Raw genomic sequence first — 25,328 nt, 5'->3', positions numbered from 1 at the left:
TTTCTGCTGCTCATGCATCTTTATCACAGATCATTTTTTGGTTTTGTCTTTTGTTTTTTTTTTGTTTGTTTGTTTGTTTTGTTTTTCGAGGCAGGGTTTCTCTGTGGTTTTGGAGCCTGTCCTGGAACTAGCTCTTGTAGACCAGGCTGGTCTCGAACTCACAGAGATCCGCCTGCCTCTGCCTCCCAAGTGCTGGGATTAAAGGCGTGTGCCCCCACTACCAGGCCACAGATCATTTTTTTAAAAACAGAGAAAGCCAGGCATGGTGTCACACCCCTGTAATCCCAACACTTGGGAGGTGGAGACAGGAGGAGTGTCAAAATTCAAGGCCATCCTGAGCTAAGTAGCAAATTTAAGGTGACCCTGCCCCACCCAAGACCCTGAATCAAAAAAAAAAATCAAAATCAAGTAGGTTGAATAAATCAAACAAGGAATCTGATTAGCAAAGGATCTCAGCTTATGTAACACAAAACCACTGTTTTCCTTTACAGTGTTGTCCTTGAATGATTCCTTCTGAAGCTAACTGTACAGGGGGCTGTAAGGACCTCTGGAAGTTTGCTTAGCGACAAATTGATTTTCTCTGCTGACAAGGCAACTGAGATGTCATTGTCCTCCAAGCCAAACCGCCACCTTCCTCATCAGGTCAGATGTGCCCGCTTGCAGATCATCGTAGTAGGTGTGACGGACTGCAGACTGGCGGGCTGCAGACAATTGACAGGCTGCACACTGATGGACTTCAGATTGACGGGCTGCAGACTGGTGTTCTGCAGACACTCCTTCAGAGCAGGAGCTGGTGGGAGGGTCATTGAACCCTTGCCTGAGCAGCCAGCTAGTGCACATATTTCTGTCCTAATGACACATGGCCCTCAGGGTGTCAGGGAGGGTTTGAGTACACACACAGGCTGGGGAAGACTGGAGGCGGGGAACTCCGTCTACACAGACACAGGGGAGTCGTCCACGCTTGGAGCAGCCCTACCTTGGCAGGACTTTAAGTCACCCACACTCCCACTAGGGACCCCTCCCCATGCTCTGTACGTAAGTTCAGTAAATTCACTGGTTCCCCAGGGAGAAGTCTGGGTTTGCCTTTAGAACTTTGGAAGGAAGGGGTGGACATTGCCTAGACCCTCTACAAAGGTAAAAGTTCTCATGGCATAGCCGCAGGAAACTTCCCAATTGTGCATAGTTGGAGAAATCATTACTTTGGCCAATTTGGAACTTCAGTTCCAAAAAAGCTAATTTCTCTAGAAATCGGAGGAATTGAGCTGGAGTCACATTGCACTGCTGAACAGGGAAAACTGTTCAAATTAACTAGAGAATGCATACGCCCGACTGAAGGAGAGGAACCGAGGGGGTGCTGGCTCCTGTCCCTTCACAGCAGCTAAGAAAGGAACAGTGCAGTTCTGGGACTAGCAGAACAGTCTGGACATGCTGGGCTCGTGAGTCAGCTCTGGGAACCTGCAATGGCTGTTACAGCTGAAGAGGAGGCTGGAGAGAGACACAGTCAGTGGCAAGGGCGGGCAGAACTGCAACAACAAGCTGCCCAAGGCTGAACGGCGGCAGTGGTAGGGAAAGTTTGCTGCCCGCCGCTGGGGAAAGCAGCACAGAGTGAGTCAAATTCAGAGACTTGGGCTCTGGCCTCTGCCAGGATGAGAACCCATAAATCATAGAGAAGAGTTGGGTTTCAGACAAGGGGATCTCTGGGTCCTGACAGGAAAGGATATCATCCATCTCTGGTGATAGTGGAGAGACAGGGGGTTTAAAGTGGAAGCAGGAACCGAAAGCCAGTCAGCAGGGTGGTGAGCTAAGTCAGACTACAGGGTAGCCAGGCTCCAGCTCTGAATGATTGACGCCTTGAAGCCCTGCCCACCAGGTAACAAGGGCCCAGGCATCTGATCTATTTACTTCCTGGGCACAGAGTTGTAAGCTCTGACCCTTCAGGTTCTCAGAGTAACCCAGGTTCGCACACAACCTGCTCTGTGGAAAGGGCAAGTCCCCTGAGGACCGGGAAATCTGGGCGCTGAAACCCAGAGCACAGAGACTCGGGACACCCCTGGGAACCAACTTTGATCTTACCATCCCGGAGAGAGCTTGGCTATCTCAGCCCACGGTATCCAATGGCCATTTTCAAGGGAGAAAAGGGGGTCTTCTATGGGTAAAATTCAATGAGTAAATAACAAAAATAAAATGAAAAGAATTCTGCCCCAGAAGAGGGTCGGGTGTAAGGGGCAGAGCATTTAATACTTAATAGAAACTCGTTATTTTTTTTTAATTATTAATTAACTACATCTGTATAATTACAAAGGCAACAGCAATGGCCATCCCTCGGAAGACAGAAAGGCTAACAAACCCTCCCCAGAGGGCATTGTTCTTACTATCCAGCTCAGCTCTCCTGGGACAGTGGCAGATACCCTGGAGGCTCCAGACAGGTGGCCCACTTTAGATAACAATACAGCCCTCAGACAATGCAGTCAGCCTCTCCCCATTACAAACACCACGTTGTCCCAATTTGCCTTGTAGACTGTTCTCTTTGGAGCCTTCTAAACATGACTCCAACAGCACAGGAGACAGAGCAAGAATGATGAAACTGAACTCCAAAAAGCTGAGAAGCTTCCATACAGCAAAGAGAACCATCAGCAGAATGGACAGAATGGGGAACACTCCTGATCAGCCATACCTCAGACAGGGAAGTTAAAATTTAGAATATATAAAGAACTGTGTGCTGGCTAGTTTTATGTCAACTTGACAGAAGTTAGGATCATCAGAAGAGGAAAGACCCTCAATTAAGAAAACGCCTCCATAAGATGGGGCTGTAGACAAGCCTATAGGGCATTTTCTTAATTAGTGATTGATGTGGATGGGCTCAGCCCATTGTGGGTGGTGTCATCCCCGGGCTGGTGGTTCTGGATTCTAAAAAAAAAAAATACAGCTACAATATGAAGCAGCTGTCCACTCCTAGCTTTCTGTCCAGAGGACTCTATAGCCTTCAGCAGAGATGCTTGAACCTCCATGTTTATTGCTGGTGTGTTCACAATACCCGAGAAATGGAGATTCCAGGTATCCATCCGTCAACAGATGAATGGATGATGAGATGTGGCATATATATACACAACGAAATTTTACTCTATTGTAAACAAAATCATGCCTCCATCCAGACCAGCCTGTAAGCAAGACTCTGGAGCATTGTCTTAATTAGAAGTTGGTGTGCGAGGGACCAGCCTACTTTGAACAGTGCTACCCCTAGCCAGAGTGGGGCCTGGGTTATGGAAGAAAGCAGGCTGAGCAAGCCACAAGGAGCAAGCCGGGGAGCAAGCCGGGGAGCAAGCCGGGAAGCAGCCCCCTTCATGGCCTCTGCTTCAGCTCCTGCTTTGAGTTCCAGCCCTGAATTCCTTCCGTGATGAATGTGGCCAAGAGTTGTGAGCTAAAATAAACCCCTTCCTCCCAAAGATGCTTTCAGTCAAAGCCTGGCACATGGTGATGCAAGACCTGGTCTACAGAGTGAGTTCCAGGACGGCAAGGTGGTTATATAGAGAAAGCCTGGAGAGAGAGAGAGAGAGAGAGAGAGAGAGAGAGAGAGAGAGAGAGAGAGAGAGAGAGAGAGAGAATATGGAAGGAAGGAAGGAAGGAAGGAAGGAAGGAAGGAACAAAGAAAGGAAGAAAGAAAAGAAACCTAAGTGAGACACTTAGATAATTACCATATGTTCGCTCTTACATGCAGAGCCTAGCTTTTAATGTTTGTATGTTGCTGTAATGTTGTTTTAGTTACTACTTTTTGTTTTCTAAAATGTTCTACAGGTCCCATTAATTGGTTTGCAACAGCCAAATTCTAATCAACCTGCTGCTGCACCTGGGACAGTTGCAGTCAAGGAAACCGTGAAGCTGCTTCTAAGAGTTCACTTGGAATGGAGCGCTAAGACAACAGTCACCTCGCGTTGTCACTTGGAAGCGCTAAGACAACAGTCACCTCGCGTCGTCTGGGTGTGGCTCTAACAGCCACATTCACTCAACATGGGACTTCCATAAAGACAATCAACAGGCCACCAGTAAAACACTGTGCCATCTACAATAGGACTGCCGTAGGAATCTATGAACAAAGAGCATTTAGTTCTTATGAACTGGCTTGAGAATGCCATCTTTCATGGTTAATTGCCAGGGTCTCCTGTCAGCACATAGAAGTCACATTGCAAAACAGAACTCAGATAATTGTTCATCACAGATCCCTCAAAGTTCAACAACAACAAAAACCTATGGGGGAGCTAGAAGTGATCTTCCGTGACACACTGAGTATAATTTTAACATTATTACCTAAGACACAAAGTAACCTGCCCTCTTAGGTCACACTGTCTTCATTTTTTTTTCTTACCTCGGAACTTCTTGGGTGGGTTGGCAAGGTCCCCTGCCTCTGGATGCACCACGCAGCGGTCATCCACCAGCCTAGAAGGAAGGAGTATTTACACTGTTAGCATCATCACACTCAGAATCCACACTCCACACAAGGACACCGGGGAAATATTTACAGTTGGAATACTCGGAAACTGTTGAGAGTCCTAGATTCATAAAAAGATCTGGTTGTGGAAAGAACAGGAAGCGTTAAGTGGTAGGGAACCTGTTAGTTCGGCTGTGATACGACCTTGACAGCCACCAAGAGTTAAGGGAAATGCCCTGGCCCTTAGGATATTGTGGAATAAGCACCAGCCGATCATCAAGGTTGTATATATATATTTAAGATAACAGGCCTTGCTGGGCGGTGGTGGCGCACGCTGCCCCTGCTGGAGTAGATGGCCCACACTCTCGCACAGTTAGTGGGAAGCACTAATTACCTCTGTAGGTAATAGGAGGTTGGAATGGCATTGGGCAGAAGACACAGAGACAGATGGACGTGAGGGGAGGAGCTAGGACAGGCTATGATCTAAATTCATGGCATTTGTGTATGAAATTGCCAAAGAAGAAATAATTTAATATGTACATGTACATACACACACCTCTACATATGCACATATAGAAATATAGAGGGCTGGAGAGATGGCCCGAGAGGCTAAGAGCGCTTACTGCTCTTGTACAAGACCTGGATTTGACTCCCAGCACCCTCATGGTAACTCACAACTGTTTGTGATTCCAGCTCTGGTTGTGGCAAATCTGATGCCTCTTCTGGCACACTCAGGCTCCTGAACACACATGCACACATACAAACACTCTATAGTATATACATACATATAAAATGAATAATTTTTAATGGGACGCAGCAAAATATTAAGAGTGGTCAGGGGCCAGGTGTGACGGCGCGTGCCTGTTAGGAATATTATTTTAAGGTGTTTTGCTTTTGTTTATGTTGCATTTCTTAAACTCTGTGAAGCTGTGATACTTTGCTAGTCTCAACACCTGATGGTCTAATAAAGATCTGAATGGCCAATAGCGAGGTAGGACGGCAAGTGGGGCTGGCAGGCAGAGAGAATAAATCAGAGGAGAAAACTGGGAGAAGGGAGAAGGGGTTCTGGAGAAATAGCCCCAGAAGGAGGAGGACTTTAGGGACCAGCCATCCAGCTACACAACAATGCACGGAGTAAGAGTAAGGTTTCAAGAAGAGAACAGGAAAAACACAGAGGCCAAAGAGTAGATGGGATAGTATAAGTTTAGAAAAGCGGTCAAGAGTGTTGTATGAAAGGAGAGAAGGTTAGAAAAGCAGTCAAGAAGTCAAACTAAGGCTAGATGTTTATAAATAAATGTGTAATTCATTTGGGAGCTGGGTGGCGGCCCCCCCAAAAGAGTCCAAAGAGTATAACATCACATTACTACACACACCTTTAATTCCAGCAGTTGGGAAACAGAGATAGGTGGATCTCTGTGAGCTTGAGGCAAGCTTGGCTACATAGATAGTTCCAGGACAGCCAGAGCTACATAACGATACCCCGTCTCCAGAAGAAAAAAATAAAAGCTGTCAGATTAGCCCCCGCTTTTCGGAGCCTCTCACTCGTGTTTAGGTGACTATGTAGGTGTGGCTCAAGGACCCACTCAGGTGGTCAAGCATATGAGCATGAGGTGGTCGTGACACTCAGCTTCCATCCTAACGTTGGTCACCCACCATCCCATAAAAGAAGGGTGAGGCTACCTACCGTGGCAGTGCTAGGAGGGCTAAGCCTTCAACCGCCATTGCTGACATGTTCTAAACCCTTCTAGAAGCCTGAGAGCCTGTTTTACTCCCCACAGCGTGCTCCAGAAAAGAGCCTGGCACGCAGCAGGAACTCGCTAGTGCCGCCTAAGTTAACAACTCTCTCATGAGCTACAAAAACACATTTTGAATCTATTGAAAGTTTTATGAGTGTTTCTAGGACAATCCCAAGAGGGGGCGGCTGAACACCCTCTTCTGCTCACAGGGGAGTCTAAATCAGATCTAGTGCCTGACCTCTCCCAGTCTGGCTGGCAGCGTTGCCATAACACCGTGAGGATGTGCCGGTTAGATGGACACGTGGAATCCTCCCAGAGGAAGGTGTGCAAGTGGCAGCTAGCCTTCTCAGCCTTTCTCATCCCGGTATTAACCAGAATCATCCAAATGCATCATTTCCATTCACTTTGCTAAAAATTACACAAAACTTTGGTTCCTGATTTCTTAGTTACCAAAAAAATCTACTTTTTAAACCATCAGATTTTTCCCCCCTATGAGATTATATTTCTATGGGGAAGGGGGTGATCAAGCAGTAGCATGCATGGGTAGAGATATAATCCATGTATATTGAGTATGGATAACTATCTATGCACATCATTTTTACTAGTCACTACCATGGTTGACACAAGCTGCCGGGCAGGCAGAAGCACCTGTGGGGTCTTTAGATGGTGCTTTCTTAGAAATGGGCAGTTGAGCCGGGTGTTGGTGGCGCACACCTTTAATCTCAGCACTTGGGAGGCAGAGGCAGGTGAATCTCTGTGAGTTTGAGGCCAGCCTGGTCTACAAGAGCTAGTTCCAGGACAGGCACCAAAAGCTACAGAGAAACCCTGTCTCAAAAAACCAAAAAAAGAAAAGAAAAAGAAATGGGAAGTTGGACTGTGTCAAGAGGGAGCAACCCTAACTACTTCCCAATCTGACTTGAGTTCCTGACATTGAATTGGAAAGGCTTTGAGCAGCCATGAGCACATCACAGCATTAGACAGAATTCAGAGAAAGAAAGGACAGGGTCTCTGAGGAGCCAAGACCTGTTTATAATTCAAAACATAACAACAACAAAAACAGTCCTACTTAGGACACAAAAAAATTACAGAGGTGGCATGACACCCTGCTCATCTCCGTACCTGCCAGCCTGAGCTGAGTGCCAGAGAACTCCTCCCCTAATCTCAGTGCTGAGCAGTCTTAGAGGGAAATGGGAATGAAAGCAATTAACCAGCTCATAGGTCGCGTCAGGAAAGAGGGTCTGGGCTCCGCTACCCAGGGCCTCTATAAAACCCGAAAACCTAAGGGGCTGCCCAGCTGAGAAACTGATCACTTCATCCTAAGAGTTAAAGAAATGGAACTGAGTTTGGAAAGAACTGAAGAGCAGAGGAGTGGGGTGAGCATCAGTCTATCAGCTCTAAGACTACTCAACCAAAGATGTTAAAAAAAAAAACCTGCAGGTCAGCCATTGTTACTATGTTAATCTGTGGGTTGGCCATTGTTACTATGTTAATCTACGGGTTGGCCATTGTTACTATGTTAATCTGTGGGTTGGCCATTGTTACTGTTAATCTGAGGGTTGGCCATTGTTACTATGTTAATCTCCATGAATGTGGGGGAGCTTTCCATGTCTTCTTCAGTTTCCTTCCTCAAAGACTCCAAGTTTTTATCACACGGGTCTTTCACTTGATCGGTTAGAGTTACCCCAAGATATTTAATATTATTTGTAAAAGAGGAATGCAAGGATCCCCCTGGAGAGGGGAAACAGAATAGACTCTGCTGGTGGCCTGGGGGCCTGTGGGGTCGGACACAGAAGGGATCAGGTGTTGAGGATGAATGACTGAAATCGGGGGTATTTCAGGGGCGAGTACAAACCTAGTGCAATGAGAACTCCACGGATACTCTCGTACCCCTAGCAAAGATTCCTAGTAATGGGGGACACAGAGCCTGAACTGGCCATCTTCTGTAACCAAGCAAGGCCTCAAGTGGAGGGACCAGGACACCAACCCAGCCACAAAACCTTCAACCTACAGTTTGTCCTGCCTGCAGTGTTCTGGGACCGGAACCTAGCAGAATCGTCATGAGAGAGGCCAGAGAGACTTCACCCGGCAACTGATGGAGAGGGTGTAGAGTCCACAGCCAAACATTAGGTGGAGATTGGGGAGTCCTGCAGAGGAGGGGGGGAAGGATTGGAGGAACCAGAGGGGTCAGGGACACCACAGAAACACGGCCCACAGGACTCGCAGAGATCATGGAGCCTGCGGGGATCTAACTGAGGTCCTCTCTATATAAATGTATATGTTATGGCTGAGTAGCTTGGTGTTCTTAGGGGATTCCTAACAGTGGGGCCAGGAGCAGTCTCGGACTCTTTGCGCACCCGTGGGACCCTTTTCCTGCTACTAGGTGGCCTCCTCCAGCCCTGATGTGATGGTATGTGCCTGGTCTTATTGTAGCTTGTTATGCCATGTGTGGTTAATGTCCCCCAAGGCCTGCTCTTTTTTGAGGGGAGGTGGAGGGGAAGTGGGTCTGGAGGGAAAAGGTGAGGTGTAAGGAAGAGATGAGGGGAGGGGAGGGGAAAGGGGGAAGGGAAGGGAAGGGGAGGGGAGGGCAGGGAAGGGGAGGGGAGGGCAGGGAAAGGAAAGAAAAGGAAGGGAGGGAGAGGGAAGGGAAGGGAAAGAAAGGGAGGGGAGAGGGAGGGCAAGGGAGGGAAGGGGAGGGGAGGGGGAGGAGAGGGGGAAGGGAAAGGAAGGGAAGGGAGAAGTCAGGATGTAATATATGAGAGAAAGAACAAAAGCCTAGCAGCCTGGGGCTGGAGAGATAGTTCCATGACTAAGCACACTGACTCTTAGCAGAGAACTAGGGTTTGATTTCCAGCACCCACACACAACTCACAGCCATCTGTAACTCACATCCCAGGGGACCAGAAGCCCTCTTTTGGGCTCCAAGGGCCCCAGAAACATATGTGGCACACAGATATATATACATGCAAACATTCATACACATAAATAACTAAATAAAACTTTTTTTAAAAAATTAAAGTCGAGCATTGTGCACCCTGATGCCAGCATGTCTATTCCCACGCGTGCACTCACCCTAACAAGGTGAACAGTCAGGACAACGGCTTGCTTGTGATAAGCTAAGGTGAAGGAGGAAAAGTAAGCTGGAGGTAGGAAGGAGGGATGGGAGAGGAGGAAATAAGGCAATAGCGAATATATATGGAGATACCATGAATCCAGTACTTTATATACTTCTTAGTTAGGGTTACTCGTCCTAGAGTAGACACCACAACCAGAATCGAGCTGAGGAGAAAAAAAGTTTATTTGGCTTACACATCTACATCATAACCCATCATTGAAAGGAGTCAGGGCAGGAGCCTGAAGCAGGAACTTCAGGAGGCCATGGAGGGTGTGACTTACTGGCTTGCTCCCCAGGGTTTGCTCAGCCTGCTTTCTCACAGGGCCACCTGCCCAAGGTTGGCACCACCCATAATGGGCTGGGCCCTCCCACATTCTTAAGAAAATGCCCTACGGGCTTGCCTACAGCCCGATCTTATGGAGGCTCCCTCCTCTCCGATGGCTCTAGTTTATGTCAAGGTGACAGAAAACCAGTCAGCGCATATGTTAGCCCAAAAACTTAATTTAAGATGAGTGTGTGGGTGCCGAAAACCTCGCTGTTCAGACTAGATGTGTAATACTGCTTACTGAAATGATTTTACGCATTTTATCACACAGTTGAACATCAGTTCCTATCTGTAACATATTAGAATGACTTGGCTTATAAAACACAGCAGTGCACAAGTCCCTATAACTATATAAAACTCAACAGACAATAAAAGATTTCCCTTGTGAACACAGCAGACTCCATGGTTTGCACATCCTGACCCCATGGCTCAAGTACAGTGTAAATTGACATGCTTAGGGTTTCTGTTTCATTTTGGTTTTCATTTTTTTTAAATTCTCTTAACTTACATTGAACTTGCATCTAACTAAAAGGAACCCCACGCTCACCGTGCTCAGAGGACGAGGGTTGACACTAGCACTCCTGACACACTGCTGTCCAGCTGTGGCACATTCCGAGCTGCCACCTTTCCACACCCACAGCAACAGCAGGGCCTCCGGACAGCAGAGGCCTGAGTGTAGAAACGGAGAGTTCCACGGATCACAAAGGCAAAGAAAACAGAGTGCAGAAGATAAAAATGGGGTTGATGACACCACAGGAAGAAAGATAAAGCAGCGACCAAGGACTAAAGATTGACACTGACTCACCCCCGAGGAAACCATGTATCTGACATTATATATTCTAGACAGGGACAACACAAGAGGACCTCCAAAAGCACCCAGCCAGCAGGAGCGCCAGGACAGAGCAAGGCAGAGCATTAAGGAGCCCAGGAACTTTCCGTCCTGGAAAATCTTCAGAGCCCTGTGATTGGTGGCAAGGTCTGGAGTCAAGCACCTGCCCCTCCCGTTCATTCCCTTAGCCATGCTGCCGTCCTCACAACAGCTAAGAACATGAGACGCGGCTATCACTTCCTGGCTGAGCAGACATAAAAGGGAGATACTCTGAGAGGAAATAGTTGGCAAGAGAAGTTCCCTGGCCAGAAAAACCTCTGGCAGCTGCACCGCGATTCCCACAGTCTACAGCACGAGAGGCTATGTGTGTTTCCAGAAAGCTGGACGGGATGGAAGTTGCCTCGTTAAAGCTGAAACAGGTGACTGCTTCTGAGTCAACCCGAGACCAGGGCGGGTCTAAGAAGTGTCAGAAACGGATGAGCTGTGAAGCCAGACGCTTCCCATCCTCGTGTAGGCTCAGCAGTGCCGGCACCAAACTTCCAGCATTTTCCAACAACTAAATGTAAACACCCGTGATCAGAAAGAAAAGGTTGTCATCCCAAGGACACACCTCCGATTGACGAGGAAGTAATCCAAAGGCGTTAAACCATTCCTAAAGGCCTAAAGGCAAGTTTAGTGAGGTGGGCCTCTAATCCCAGGAGGTAAAAGCAGGTAGACCAGGAGTTCAAAGTCAGCCTACATAATGGTCCCAAGGATAATCTGAGTTTACTTGCTTACATTATACACTGTTTCAAAACAAAACAAAACAAAAGTTATCTCAAGTGTTGCTTATGAACCAAGCCCTGTCCCAGCTTCTGGGGCCACAGTCATGAGAGAACAGGCATATCCAGAGGTCAAGAGGGCTTGATTTTTTTTTTTGAAGTTTTGTAATTCTTAACACAAATTTAACCTTTTGACCTCAGTGAAGAGCCAAGAGGGGCCTCCTTTGTTCCGCAGGCACAGGACCGCAAGGCCACGGTTACAATTCTTTACGGAGCTGGCTACTTTCGTTGGGTTTTCCTCTGGAAGTAAAACCAGCAGCTCAAAGTGGGCTGCCTTGGCCCTGTGTAGGTGGAGGTCTCAGATATCAGCGCTTCAGTAGAGGGTACTGAGAAGGCAAGGCAGAAACTCTTGCAACCACACATGGGTGTGTGAATATGAAGGAATGGAAGAACTATACCATTCTCTTCCTAAGAGAAGATCTTTCTGTGGTCTGAAGGCTCATTGCTACCATCTGTACATAGATTTATGCATGCTCTCTTTATTTGGAAGTCTCCATACCCATATATATATATATATATATATATATATATATATATATATATATGAACATATGTGTTTCTTTCTTGGTTTTTATTTATGTGGGGAGGGGAGCAGAGACTGGTCAGCTCCCCCGCTTCCCAAGGGCTGGGATTAGAGGCTGCACTGCCAAGCCCAGCTCCACGTTATAATTTAATACAACTGAAAAAACCAAGGCACAGCATGGAAAGAGTTAAGGGTCCCAGGCCTGGCCGTGATGAAAGGCCTCTTGGAAGTTGGAGACCTCACTTTTAGAATTCCCCATCCAAGAAAGATAGTTTTAGGAAGACAAGGTGAGGGGCAGCGCTGGTGTCCCTCTGGCCTGAGAGCCTTGCCTATCCTGTCCCTGGAGGGAGCAGCGGTTTCTACCCCTGCTTGTTCCTTTCTGTGCGGACACCAAACAGATTCCTCTGGTAAGGAAAGAAAACAGGAAACACCACTTTCCCTTCTTTTCAAAACAGCCTCAGGGAAACGCAGATTCCAGGCTCTTCCTGTGTGGCTTCCTAAGACTGGGCTCCTAAAGGCAAATTCACTTTCAGAGCCAACTAATCCTTCAGCCACCTGATGCTGAAGATCCAGGATTCTAGGGCACAGGAGAACTACTTTCGATCTTACCAGTTAATTCACTGATAAAAGCAAGCACCTGGCCTTCTCTCTTCTTTATAAGGAGTCTGCCTCCCTAAGAATAACGGCATTTGCATTTGGTGACTTAATTAAGGTTCCCATTACTGTGATGAAACACCCTGGCCAAAGCAACCTGGGGAGGAAGAGTTTATTTGCTTCCACATCACTGATCTGATTGAGGGAAGTCAGGGCAGGAACTCAAACAGAGCAGGAACCTGGAGGCAGGAGCTGATGCGGAGGCCATGCAGGATGCTGCTTGCTCATCATGGCTTGCTCAGCCTGCTTTCTTATAGATCCCAGGACCACCAGCTCAGAAGTGGCACCCACCCCATCAATCACTAATTAAGAAAATACCCTACAGGCTTGCATACAGCCCGATCGTATGGAGGCATTGTATCATTTGAGGTTCCCTCCTCTCAGTTATAGCTTCTGTCAAGTTGATAGAATCATCTTCTACCTTCTGGAGACGTGAGCAGAAAGCACTATCCTTGGAGACCATTCGCGCTCCGTAACCAAATCTTGTAATACATGTGCGTATCATTTTATCTGGCCTTCATATTTCCTGGAGGGGAGTGTGGGATTACACACGCGTGTGTTTCATTCTGGCCTCCACCTGCAAAGGTGGAAGCCATCACCTGTCTTCCTCCAATGGCTTTCTGACGTGTTTCTGAGACAGGTCTCTCACAGCACCTGAAGTTCATTGACTAAGTTAGACTAGCTGGCCATCAAGCCCCAGGATCCTCCTGTGTCCATCTGACACATCCACTCAGCCCAGTCCTGAGCTTACAGACACTTGCCCTCTCCAGCTTTAACAAGGGTCCTCACGCCCGGATAGGAGGCTTTTTACCCCTAGCCGGCTCTCCAACCCCTTGCATTCCCTTCCTTTCAATGGATTTTTTTAGATTTTAATTTAAATATATTTACAGTCCTTTCTCCCTTCCCTTTCCTCCTTCCAGACCCCCCAAATCCCTTCCCTCCAACTCCTTCTAAGACATGCCACTCCCAAACCGAGAGCCTCTTCTTCTCAAACTACTAGGATTACCTATGGATATATGATATCAATATACAAATATATGAATACAACCAGCCAACCCTGATTTTGTTGTGTGTATATATGGTTTCAGGGCTGACTTCTCTGTAGAAGGAGCTGCGGACAGACCTGCTTTTCATCCCGCCCGGCTCCCGCATGGTTAGCTTTACACCCTCTGTATTGAACAACTAGGGAGTTCAACCCCAGGGAAAGGCTGACTCTCATCAGTCATGGCTGCCTTTACTTCAGTAGATTTTGAACTAATATTATATGTCTTAAAGCTATCTTCTTTGAGCAACTGTTTTTAAGGTTCCTTGGTCTTATCACTAGGATTTCCCACCAAAATTCTAATTTAAAAATGGAAAGCCCTCCATGGTCCCCCACATCACAGGCGCTCACCAGGGACAAGCAGATTTCACGACAGAATCAACCCTTTTGCTAAATCTATACTTGCAGCCTTCCTCATTTAAGATGTTTTAACTTTTGACATTGAGTCATAAAATTATCCATAATTATAAATTGAATGAGAAAATACACGCAGTAGATGACAGACAAGTCTTCAACCATGGGTCTGTAAATTGCATGCTAAGGACTTTGTCACCGAAAGGCCACAATCGCAGAAGCTGGTGGCATCTCCCGCCAGGAGGCACAGGAACTAACACAAAGAAGGAGGAGGAGGAAGGAGAAGAGGAGGAGGAGGAAGAAGGAGAAGGAGAAGAAGAAGCCACCTTTCACTCACTCTGGGCTCGGTGTCACCAACAGAAGTCCCTGTCCTTTATCAATTTCCTTCCTGATCAGCCGGACAGTAACAGTCATGAGAGAGCCGTGTCTTCTCTCCTCATGTTCCACTGTTCAGAGTTAAGTTATTGACAGCACATGCTCAGTTACCTGCGCTGTGTCAAGTATGAACCATTTACCTGGCCACTCAGCATTTTCTCTTTTTAATTTTCTAAATAGGTTTTTGATCTAGATTTATCTGTGTCTGCTTTGAATACGCAACCATGAGCCCGCAGAGGCCAGAGGCAGCTTCAGATCGCATGGAACTGGAGTTCGAGACAGTTGTGAGCCGCCTGGCACAGGCAGGATCCACCAAACCTAGGTCCTGTTTATTTATTAAAGCATTTATTTATTTAATTTTTATGGGTTTTTGTTTGTTTGCTTGTTTCTCATGATAGGGTCTCTCTGTGTGGCTCTGGCTGTCCTAGAACTTGCTCTGTAGATCAGGCTGGCCTCAAAGTCAAAGCAATCTGCCTGCCTCTGCCTCCCAAGTCCTAGTTTTAGAGACATGGGAGCATGTGCACCACCTCCTGGTCCCCAGCACCTGTGAGCCATCTCTCCAGTCCTTAAGTCCTTGATTCTACATTGTGTTTATTAATACAGAAATATATTTGGAAAGCAGAAATAATTGGCTATCTACAAATTAAAATTTTCCTTATTTTTATCTACAAATTAAAATTTTCCTTATTTTTATTTTAAGTGTGTGAGTGCTTGCCCACATACATGTATATGTAGCATGCATGTGCTAGAAGGACAGAAGAGGGAACTGGATCCCTGAAACTGGACTTACAGGTGGTTGTGAGCTGCCATATGGGTGCTGGGAACCAAACCCAGGTTCTCCGCAAGAAGAGCCTGGGCTCTTAACCGCTGAGCCATCTCTCCAGCCTCTAGCTACAAAACTAAAGAGCGTATCTCAGGTCGCTCCTTTCAAACTACACAGCAGCCCCAGCACGCGGAGCATCACTCCAGTCTCCTTTATTTTCCCAATTAAAGCAAGAAACAAAAGAGGAAATGGGGTACGGCCTTAAGGTTCACTGGTTGTTAAAAATAAAATAAAATAAATAAATACTAAACCAAAACAGAAACTGACTCAGCCGTATCTTCAAAGCCCAGGAGTCAGAGAAGAATAAAAAGAAAATCACACTGTGTCTACGTGTCTAAATCTAGGTACCCAGAAATCCAGGGACTGCAACCCCGAGTGAGGGGACACAGCGCTTCCTGCAGAACCTTCCAGTCTCTGTCTCAAAGTTCCAAGACTAATTAAAGAAGAAGAGGTCACAAATTTGAGAGGGACAAGGGAGTGGGGAGAGGAGAGGGTAGAAACTATGTAAATACAGCACTCATGTATGAAATTCTCAAAAAATAGATAATTTTAAAATGTTTTAAAGTTCCAAATCTGCTAAAGAAAACATAGGCTACTTTGCAAGGTTTCTGTCAAGACTTAGGCTCCCGCCGAGCTGCTGGCACAGAACAGCCCTCTGCCACGCTCGTGGAATTCAGATGGCAGGCAGGGAAGAGGTCTGGGTTACTATGAGAAAAGGAAGAAGGACACAGGCAAAATGGCCAGGCCCTGCTTCATAGCACACACACATGCACACACACACAGACACACACACACATGCACACACGCATACACATACACACACATGAGAATTAAATGCTTAATCAACAATATGCTTTTAGACAAACTGTTTCTCAAACTCCTTCCACTCTAAACAGGGAGGCATCAACATTACTAGTCTAACTACAGCAAATGACTGGGTTCTCTCTGTACCCCTCAGCAGCTGAGTCCCTGAAAACAAACCCTTTCTTCACCAGCGGAAGACAAAGAAGAAACCAGACTTCTCCCAGGGGCTGAGAAGTCAAGTCTTAGACCACTCACTGTCCCATCAGGAGATGGCCCCTGAACAGAGTCCCAGGCCAGAGACCTGAAGAACTCTAAGAACTGGGTAATTAGTGACAGCTAGAGATTCCTAAGGACCTAGAGAACTCAGCCTTCTGAGGCTGGAGGCTAAGGCGCTGGTGGGTGTGGGTGGGTGTGATGTTACCATTGCTAGCTCAGCACCCGAGTCCCTCCTTCAGGATGGAGACAACTCTTCTCCCACTCCTGGTGATGGCATCCTGTCTGTAACCCATCCTTCTGCCTCAGTGTTAGGCTGTAAGTGTCCAAGTGACTGCAGTGGAGGTCACTATGTGACTGTAAGTATTGCGTATGTACTTGGTTCTAAAGTTTCAGATGCTCATCAGATCTGGGAAGAAGAAGATGAGGCGGAAGGAAGCTCCCAGCATCCCCAGGACCACAGACAGGGGACCTGACTGGGCATGAGGCTAACACTCTGGTGCTGTGGTCGGGGCTCTGAGTGTGAATGTATGCTTTCTGTTACTCTCATCACAAATCCTCGTGGCTGAAGATTTGACTGGGATCTTCTCATCCTTGCGCCCCAAAGCCTATCTGACTAATAAGATTAGCATCTTCAGATATATTCATCCATTGTCATGACTGGGAGTACAGCAGTTTACAAACCCAATTCTATCACCAGTTAATCTTGGACTCACCTACCAGCAGCCCTCCTGCTTCAGAGTTTCCTGAAGAATTGGTGGGAGCCAATAGAAAGAGCTGCTCACAGAGAGGTTTTCAAACAAGACTTTAAAAATGCTTTCACTGGGTCTCACGTACCTCAGGCTAGCCTCAAACTCCCTACATAGCCTGAGCTATCTGAGACTCAATGAAAGCATAACCTTGAAAGCACGATCCTCCTGCCCGAGTCTCCTGACTGGAACAACAGTCAAGGACAAACGAGCAGGAGCGCCACCGCCACGTCTGGTTCACGATCTGCTAGGGAACTAGCCCACAGCTTCGCGCATGCTCAGTAAGTGCTCTACAAGCCTAACTTCAGCCTCGGGCCCTTTTAAAGCGTTTCGCCGCCACCACCCACCTATTTTCAATGATTTTTTAAAGTAGTTCTTCTACACTGAGGTCACGTGTATATGTTACATTTCAAGAAAGGAGAAAAGTTATCCTTTGAGGCATTTCTAAAGGAAAGTCAAAGCCCGAGTGACCTTCGCGGGTAACTCTAAGAGATAGGCGTAAGAACCATCCCATCACCCTCTCAAACCCCCGTGATTTTGTCTAAAATTCACTAGTGTTTCCAAGAGACATATTGTAATTGATTACCTGTTAGTTAAAATTTGACACGCTTCTTCCTAAATAAATACATTTGTTTGCAAACTGGCTAAGCATCTTACATAAATAAATGGTTCTGTTCATCCCTAAAGGTAGCAGACGTTGGATCAGAATTCTCAATTCTTGTCCAAACTAAAGCTCCGAGATATGATGGGGGTGAAAATATTTACCCTAATGGCTGCAAACAAGTGCATCTTGTCTCAGTAAATAAAACAAAACAGGAGCAAGCCAGATGGCTCAGTGAGTAAAGGCGTTCGTTGTGAAAGTCTGCCTACCAGCGTGCGAGCCCAAACCAGCACAAAGAGAAAAACGACTACACAAAGCTGTTCTCTGACCTCGGCACGTGTGCTCTGTCACACACGCCCAGACACACACTAGTTACAAACAAGAGGATAAAACAACAAATTTTAAATGTTTCCTTTTGTTACTATATATTCTGGTGTGTGTGTGGAGGGGGGAACTATTAGCAAGTAAAAAACATTTCACTTTAAAATGTAAGAAAACTTGAAAACATAGGAAATACAGGGTGTGGGTGCGAGCACACGGCAGTGTGCACACAGCAGAAGTTATCATTCGCTCTCGTCCATCCAGGTGTTTAGCAGAGGGCAATATGCATCAGCCAGGGCTGAAAGATAAACCCAAGCGCTGGCCATTTAGAACTGTACGCCGGCGGCATAAGGAAGAAAAAAAGATCACAACCAAAACAAATAATTGATAAGGCAGCGTGACTTTGAACAGCTAAGTAAACACCAGCTCACGATCTGGCGCTACTTCCAGCACCCCGGGAGCGTGAGCTCAGCTGCTGCGGAGGGATTCAGGATGGTCCGTTTACAGGTGATCTGACAAAGACTGAAAAACAGCATGCACTTACGCCCTTGTTCAGGTGCCTGGTGCTATAGGCCTGTTGTACGTGGCCTGATCGTCACTGACCTCCTAGCAAGAAGAGATACTGATCTCTTGGCAGGACTGGCATCCTGTTTTACAGATAAGGAAATCTAGGAGTCAGGGTTAAAGAACGTCTGAGGGTCACGCTGTGAGAGTAACTGGAGGCACAATTTGAACCAGGCTAGCCTAAGGCAAAAGTCTCCACTACACCCGCAGGGCATTGATACAATGTATTTGTATCAATGATACAAATTGATACAAACAGGCATTGATACAATGTATTTTTTGCATGTATGCTACCCAATGGATGCTGTGCAAGACCCTGGCCACGTAATGACCAACAGACCAAACTTAGACTCTGTCTCTTTGTTTAAATCTAAAAGGAGAGAAAAGGACAACCCAATAGTCACAGAAATAGAATCGAGGGCTGGGAAGATGGCTCGTCTGGTAAAGCGCGTGCCGTGACATGCAAGCTGAGGACCTGAGCTCGAATATCTGGAAGCCATATAAAAATCCAGGCGGGGCCAGTAATCCCAGCACTGGGGAGGTAGAGGCAGGAGAGTGCCTGAAATTCACTGGGCAGCTGGTCTAGCCGCCAATCACCAAGCTCCAGATACAGTGAGGGACTCCAGCTCACAACCTGAGGAAATGCATTTTACATCTGCCTCTGGCCTTGACACAAAATCACACCCTGTGCACATGCACACACGTGCACACACACACAGGAACATGCACACATGCATACACCACACCAGAGAAAGGAAAAAATAGAATCAAAATAAAAGTCACAAAACTGTGATACACTGTCCTCACACACAGTCTGGAGATCCACAAGTCACAGCTGACGTCTGAATGAAGAACAGATGACAGGCATTGCAGGTAAGAAAGGAAACTGACCAGACAGTGGGAAAAGCAGGGGAAATGTCCCGTGATGCTCAGCATGCTCAGGTGTGTGCCGAAGTGAGCATGAGCGCGTGGAACATGGGAAACATGCAGTCGAGCTGAGAGCCGATGACATTTTACCTAGGCGTAAGCAAATGAAAATTTCACCCACATCTGCATGTTTGGCCTTCAGAGCAATAAAGCCTCAGAAACAGTCGTGAATGTCTGAATTCCTATGTTTTCCTAGATCTATATAGAGCAGAGGTGGTGTCCCTTCGGTGCCCCTGTGGCAAGCTGCTCAGTCCAGGTAGTCATGTTATATCACATACACACACACACACACACACACACACACACACACACATTTCCTTCTCTCCTGACACCCCAGCCTTCTGCTTGGGCACCAGATCAAACCCAACTATTCTAGAGCAAAGCCTGACTGATTTAAGCAAACTCTTTTCCCCGCCTCCTAACAAACCATCTACAGCTGACACAGAAGACATGATCCTGGCCCTCGGCCACCCATGGTGGCCACCTTTTCTTAGGTGGATACAGGAGAAACAGGTTTAAGGGCATCTGGAGAATGGATCTGTTTCCTGGAGCCCTGTACATTTCTGGTACAGCTACAGTAGCCTCGTCTCTGTGGTCCAAGATGGTTTCTTCCCACACTCAGGTTGCAAACACCTGTTCAGAGAGAGGCGCTAAACCTTTCTTAAAGATACTTCTTTTCCTCTGAAATGTAGTCTGTGGCCATGGCCAGCTGTGGGGGAAAAGGGAGTGGGGAGAGAAACGTGGTCTTTATCAAGCCCCAGGTGCCAGAGATAAGGTCAACAGCACACTTGAGGCTCACCCCTGGCCTCCACATGCATGCAGGGGCGCATACAGATATTTTAAATAACGAACTATTATAGCTCCTGTTTTGAAGAAGGTATCTCCAAGGGATGCTAAGCTTTCCTTCCTGACTTTTTATTTTTTCCAGTGCTGAGGATCAAACCTAAGGCACAATGTTCTTCAGGAAGTATTTATGAACCAACCTTATGGGTGTCCACAGCCAAAGAAATTATGGCCTGTCAAAATCCCTCTCTGACACTTGACCTAAACGGCTGCTGATTTTGAACCTCTAATAACCTGTAGTGAACTCTCTACACTTCCAACATGGTGGTGCTCTAAAGACCTGAGTGGGTCCCCCGCCAGACCCGGAGGCAAGCAAGCTCTTTGCTTCTCCTCAACAGCTACCAAGGACTGGCATGTGAACCGGGGAAGAGTCCGCCTGAGTTGTGCTGGCAGGTAACAGAGGAGGAGGCAAATAAAAGCCTCGCTCCTTAGCCTAGGGTATGCTTTCTGATGCTTTCATAGGTGCTTTAACTCTTGGTCTGACTTAAAAGGAATGTCTTCTTAGTCTGTCCCTCCGAGTCATTGTGGGACATTCAAGAATGAAAAGATCCAATCCCTTCTACTATCTCATCCACCTGCTGCAGAGAGCCAGCCCTGAAACGCTCTCTTAGAAAACACAGGCACAGCCAAAAGTCAGCCTGCAGCGCAAATGTTTAAGTGGTCACGTCCCTGATATTAGCTATGACCTTGGATGCTCTCTAAACATGCGAGGCCGGTCTCTGAATCATTAACTTACGTTAGTTTGCTGTTTTGCCGTGGGAAACCTAGGCAGCTGATTTTTTTTTAACTTGTTGTCCTTACAAGGTACAAATTTTTGTCGTGGTTTTGGATTGGTTTGGTTTTTCAAGACAGGGTTTCTCTGTGTAACAGTCTGGCTGTCTTGGAACTCACTCCATAGACTAGGCTGGCCTCAAACTGCCTGCCTCTGGGTCCCGAGTGCTGGGATTAAAGGCATGTACTACCATGCCTGGTTTACGTGGCAAAATATTCTTAAAGCACATTTGAACATCCCAGAAATGTAACAAAACACCCATAATATTAATGTCTTTCATCTTAAACTTAGAATTTTTTGTTTGTTTATTTGTTTGAGACATGTCTCCTTATGTAGTCCTGGCTGTCCTGGAATTTACTCTGTAGACCAGGCTGGCCTCGAGCTCACAGAGATCCTCCTGTCTCTTCCTCCCAAGTGCTAGGATTAAAGGTGTGCACCCCACACCTGGCAAGTCAAATTTGCATTTCTACTATTGAGACATTTTAAATGTCTTTCACAGAAGGTTATAGCCTGCCAGAACTAGGCAATTAAATAATACTGATTTCGTTTTCAAATTGTTTTCCAGTGTGTACACATCCACATCTTCCTTTCATCTCTCTTCCTTTCATCTCTCTTTTACGTGGATGTAATCACTAGTCTGTGTATTGAACTCAAGAGGCTTTAAGAACACCGTACACACGGGCCAAACACATCAATGGATATAATCGAAATTAATTTTAAAAAAACACAAAATTAACTATTTGTTCTCTTTAAATTTAAACTTAAAGATTCAAATGCCTCTCATTCACCATTTATTCTTGAATCTTAAAAATAAAGTTTACCAAGTGAAACACAGCCTACTATTTTTTCCTTCTGAAGTTGTGCGCCACTGCCTGAACTATTCTCTGGGTTTTGTGTCAGGTACTTCTTCCTGGACGAGTCTGAGCACAACTTCTGTCCCTGGGAGAATTCTGAATTATCCTCTAAGACAAAGGGCTAATCTCAGTTAGGAAATAGTCTTGGACATGATCACAGATTCACTCACTCTTCAAGCTTGTGGAAACAAAACTGAACTGGAAGAACATCAACTTTTCTTTATAGCGCACAAACCACAGAAGAAAGGTCGCTTGCATTACTTTTTCTGATGTAAGTTTTGTCACTTGTTGGTTTTTTAAAGAGCTTCTGACAGCAAGATGGAAGGGCACCAGATACTGTGAGGACCCCTCTACTTTTTAAGCCTCTCCGTGGATCTCAAAGATATCGTAAGAAGAAACATTACACTGAGGTTTTCCCCAGGAGGAAGTCGAGATGGATCGCCACTTAGCTGCCTTAAAACGCACACATCCCAATGTAACACACATTTGTTCAGTTAGTGACGCTATGACATGAGATAAGCCAGTCACTGAAAGACCATTACACATCTGCCTCCATGAGGTACCTGGAGATAGAATTCATAGAGATAGAAAGGAGTTCAGAAGTTACCGAGAACCGCAAAGAGGATGTGGACTTGGGCCTGAATGGTCCAGGATTTCTGACATGCAGACGTGCTGGCTGCCTACACTGCGGATGTACTGCTGCCCCTGGGCTGATGGCAGTATATTATATGTACTATACCACGATTAGTTCCGCGTTTACTACGGCTTTCCTTGCCTGCCTACAAGTTGTGGCATTTCATTCAGGCCAAGTTCCTTTCCCGCTATGGCCCACACTTCGCTGCCCCAGGAGTAGCAGAAAGCCCAGCTGAGCTTGGAGATTTCCTTGCTAGCCGGATCTGGGCATTGCCACTTGCCTTCCTGGGTGTGTGATGTCCTAACTAGATTTTTCTGTTGTGATAAACACCATGAGCAGAAACAGTTCGGGGAGGAAATGGTTTGCTCGCATTCACAGGTTAGAGTCCATCATTGGGGAAATCTGGGCAGGAGTTCAAGGCAGATGCTTGAAGCAGAAACACAGGCCAGGCCACCGGCATAGAGATGGCACAGCCCACAGTGGACTGGGCATTCTTATACCTATTATCAAGTTTTTTAAAAGTCTCATTGACAAACCTATCTGATGGTAGCAATTCTTTAATTTAATCTTCTTAGGTGTGTCAAGTTGACATCCAAGATTAGCCATCACAAGTAGTGACTCTTTCCTAACCCAAGTGGAAATGAATTCTGTCTGTAATCTAAAAAATTAACACGAGAGACAGAGAACACAGGAACCGCTGGTCCCCGTGCACATTAACGCTGCTATCCAGTGAGAGGGTCCCTCTGTCCAGAGCCCCATGGCCACGTTTCTCTGTCTCCCTACGGCCGCTGGCCTGGTGTCCCTCCCTTCAATTGCCTTGAGTTTCTTAAATGTCCTTGAAGGCATTTCCTGCTCCCGAGCTGGCCAGGGATGGTTTCTGTTTATCCCCAACAAAGAGGCTAACACCGCCTGTCATTCAGGGCTCCAGGTTTATCTAGTGGGCAGCAGTCAGAGCAGCTGGCAGACAGTGAGAGCAGGGATGCAGGAGACCCTGGGAATGGTCACACCCGCTCTCAAGGCAACTCACTGCAAGGTTCGCAGATGACTTAACTGAGATGGCTGGAGCAGGAACTGGGGGCCAACCCCCTCTCAGAAGAACCCTTGGGGATGAGACAACGCCTGGTTTATCCAGGCTAACGGAAGACTTCCAGGCTTGTGTAAGGTTGTAGTCTTTAGTTAGATTTTGTTCATTGTTTGGTCCTATGGCCTGTTTATATTGAGCCCTGAGGATCCATAGGCAGGCACCCTGCACCAAGTGTTCAGCCCTCCTCTCAGCAGGGGGTGCTTCACAAACCGGCTGCAAGGTCTCCCAGAGGCTTCTCTGGGGCTCTACCCTTAACAACTACTGTACGCAATAAAAGTTCTGACTTGATAATCAGCACAGAGAGATTTTTTTTCTGGTGATACTTTCACAGTGACAAGCATCTTACTTCAGATAGGACCTCACTCAGTAACGTGTGTCTGAATTCTAAGAATTTAGATGTGAGCTTAGATTACGCCGCTGTGTCAACTTCCCCTGCGTTTAGGCGAATCTGTGACCTTGGTCACTCTTTGAAATAGCAAAACTAAGCAGGAAGGAGAGGGGCAGGGGAGCTGTGAGTTAAAAATAATTAAGAATGACTTTAAATCAGGTGTGGTGATGCACACCTACAATCCCAGCATGCGGGACTTTGAGTCCAAGTCTAAGGCCAGCCTGCACTACGTATTGCATTACAGGCCAGCCTGGGCTACAATGTGAAATTCTACCTTAAAATAAAATCATTTTAGATGAGAATTCTTTTTTTCCAAAGTTTCCAGAGAAGCTGGAGACAGTCAGTAGGAGGCAGTTTATAGGGACAACAAGGGCTACGCAGCCCTGGGTTGGAGACCTGAGAGAGGGGAGAAGCCTGGAATCCACAGGGTGGGCCCTCGCTCTAAAAGCATCTCTCCTTCCCAGTCAGGCTGTCAGGTCCCAGCATCATCACCACAGGCTCTGTGAACCCAGCAGACACTACAGTGTCTGGAAGGCATCAGCATAGTCACAGAGGGTCTGAACCAAGCTCAAACCTCTCTCCTGGGTGAAGTCTGGAAAACGCGTTCAGACTATTCTTCTGTCTCTGCTGGTCTCAACAACATCAGAATGTTTGCTTTGTGCGCTTCAGAGCTACTCAAATCAATAGCAAATCTTCACTGATTTTTAAGAAATGAAACAAGACAATGTCAAGAATGTGCCATCGGCTGTGGGTGTCACCAGGACACAAATGCCCATCCCTCGTGGTAAGCCTGAAAGTTGAGCTCACACTGCAGCTCCTCCTTGAAGCCCCCTCAACCAGGTTGGACCAGCAGAACAGGAAGAAATGTAGCTCTCCTAATTCCTGGCGACATAGTCTCTAGCCTCCTCGTGACATTTGAAAGGAACTTCCTGACAGGGCTCTTCCTATCTCCTCTCTGTTGCTAGTTACTAACTTCATCCACAGCTGTTCACTAAACACCTTCTAGGCTTCGAAGAGCTCTCACTGTGCCTCGGAAACTGTCTGCTGCTGAGACTGAAAGGCTTCAAAAGACACAAAAGTACTTGGTGGTTTCTAGTCTTGAGAGCAAAGGTGTTGGATGTGTTCGTGTCCCCACAAATCCTGACCAAATGTCAAACTGCAAGTTCTCAAAGGGAAGCCAGGTTTGGTTTGGTTTGGTTTGGTTTGGTTTGGTTTGGTTTTGAAGACAGGGTTTCTCTGTGTAGCCCTGGCTGTCCTAGAACTCACTCTGTAGATCAGGCTGGTCTTGAACTCACAGAGATCCACCTGTCTCTGCCTCCCAAATGCTGGGATTAAAGGCATGTGCCACCGTCGCCCAGCCTGGGAAACCAACTTTTAAGGATTTACACCATCTCTTGAGCATGAAAGCCTAGCTTGTCATAAAGGCTCAACAACAATGGGTGAATGAATGAATGGATGGATGGATGGATGAATGAATGAAGAGTAAACAAATGAGCTAATCAACCAATCCGCAGGGTACTTAAGCGTTAAGCACTTTATCAGGGCAGTCACATAAAC

General features: G+C 46.6%; 1 protein-coding gene across 1 annotated transcript in view; it reads right to left on the bottom strand.

Moving 5' to 3' along the window:
- Itpr2 (inositol 1,4,5-trisphosphate receptor type 2) overlaps positions 1-25,328 on the bottom strand; it is a 398,346-nt gene that overhangs the window by 365,255 nt on the left and 7,763 nt on the right. Inside the window, exon 2 of the mRNA XM_057792035.1 lies at positions 4,361-4,431. Within this exon, the coding sequence (XP_057648018.1) occupies positions 4,361-4,431 (71 nt within the window). The remainder of the gene's footprint in view (positions 1-4,360; positions 4,432-25,328) is intronic.

The sequence above is a fragment of the Chionomys nivalis genome, chromosome 1 (assembly GCF_950005125.1).
Source record: "Chionomys nivalis chromosome 1, mChiNiv1.1, whole genome shotgun sequence".
Taxonomy (NCBI): Eukaryota; Metazoa; Chordata; class Mammalia; order Rodentia; family Cricetidae; genus Chionomys; species Chionomys nivalis.
Note: the sequence above shows the minus strand (reverse complement) of the source record. Positions and strands in the feature narration are given on the sequence as shown.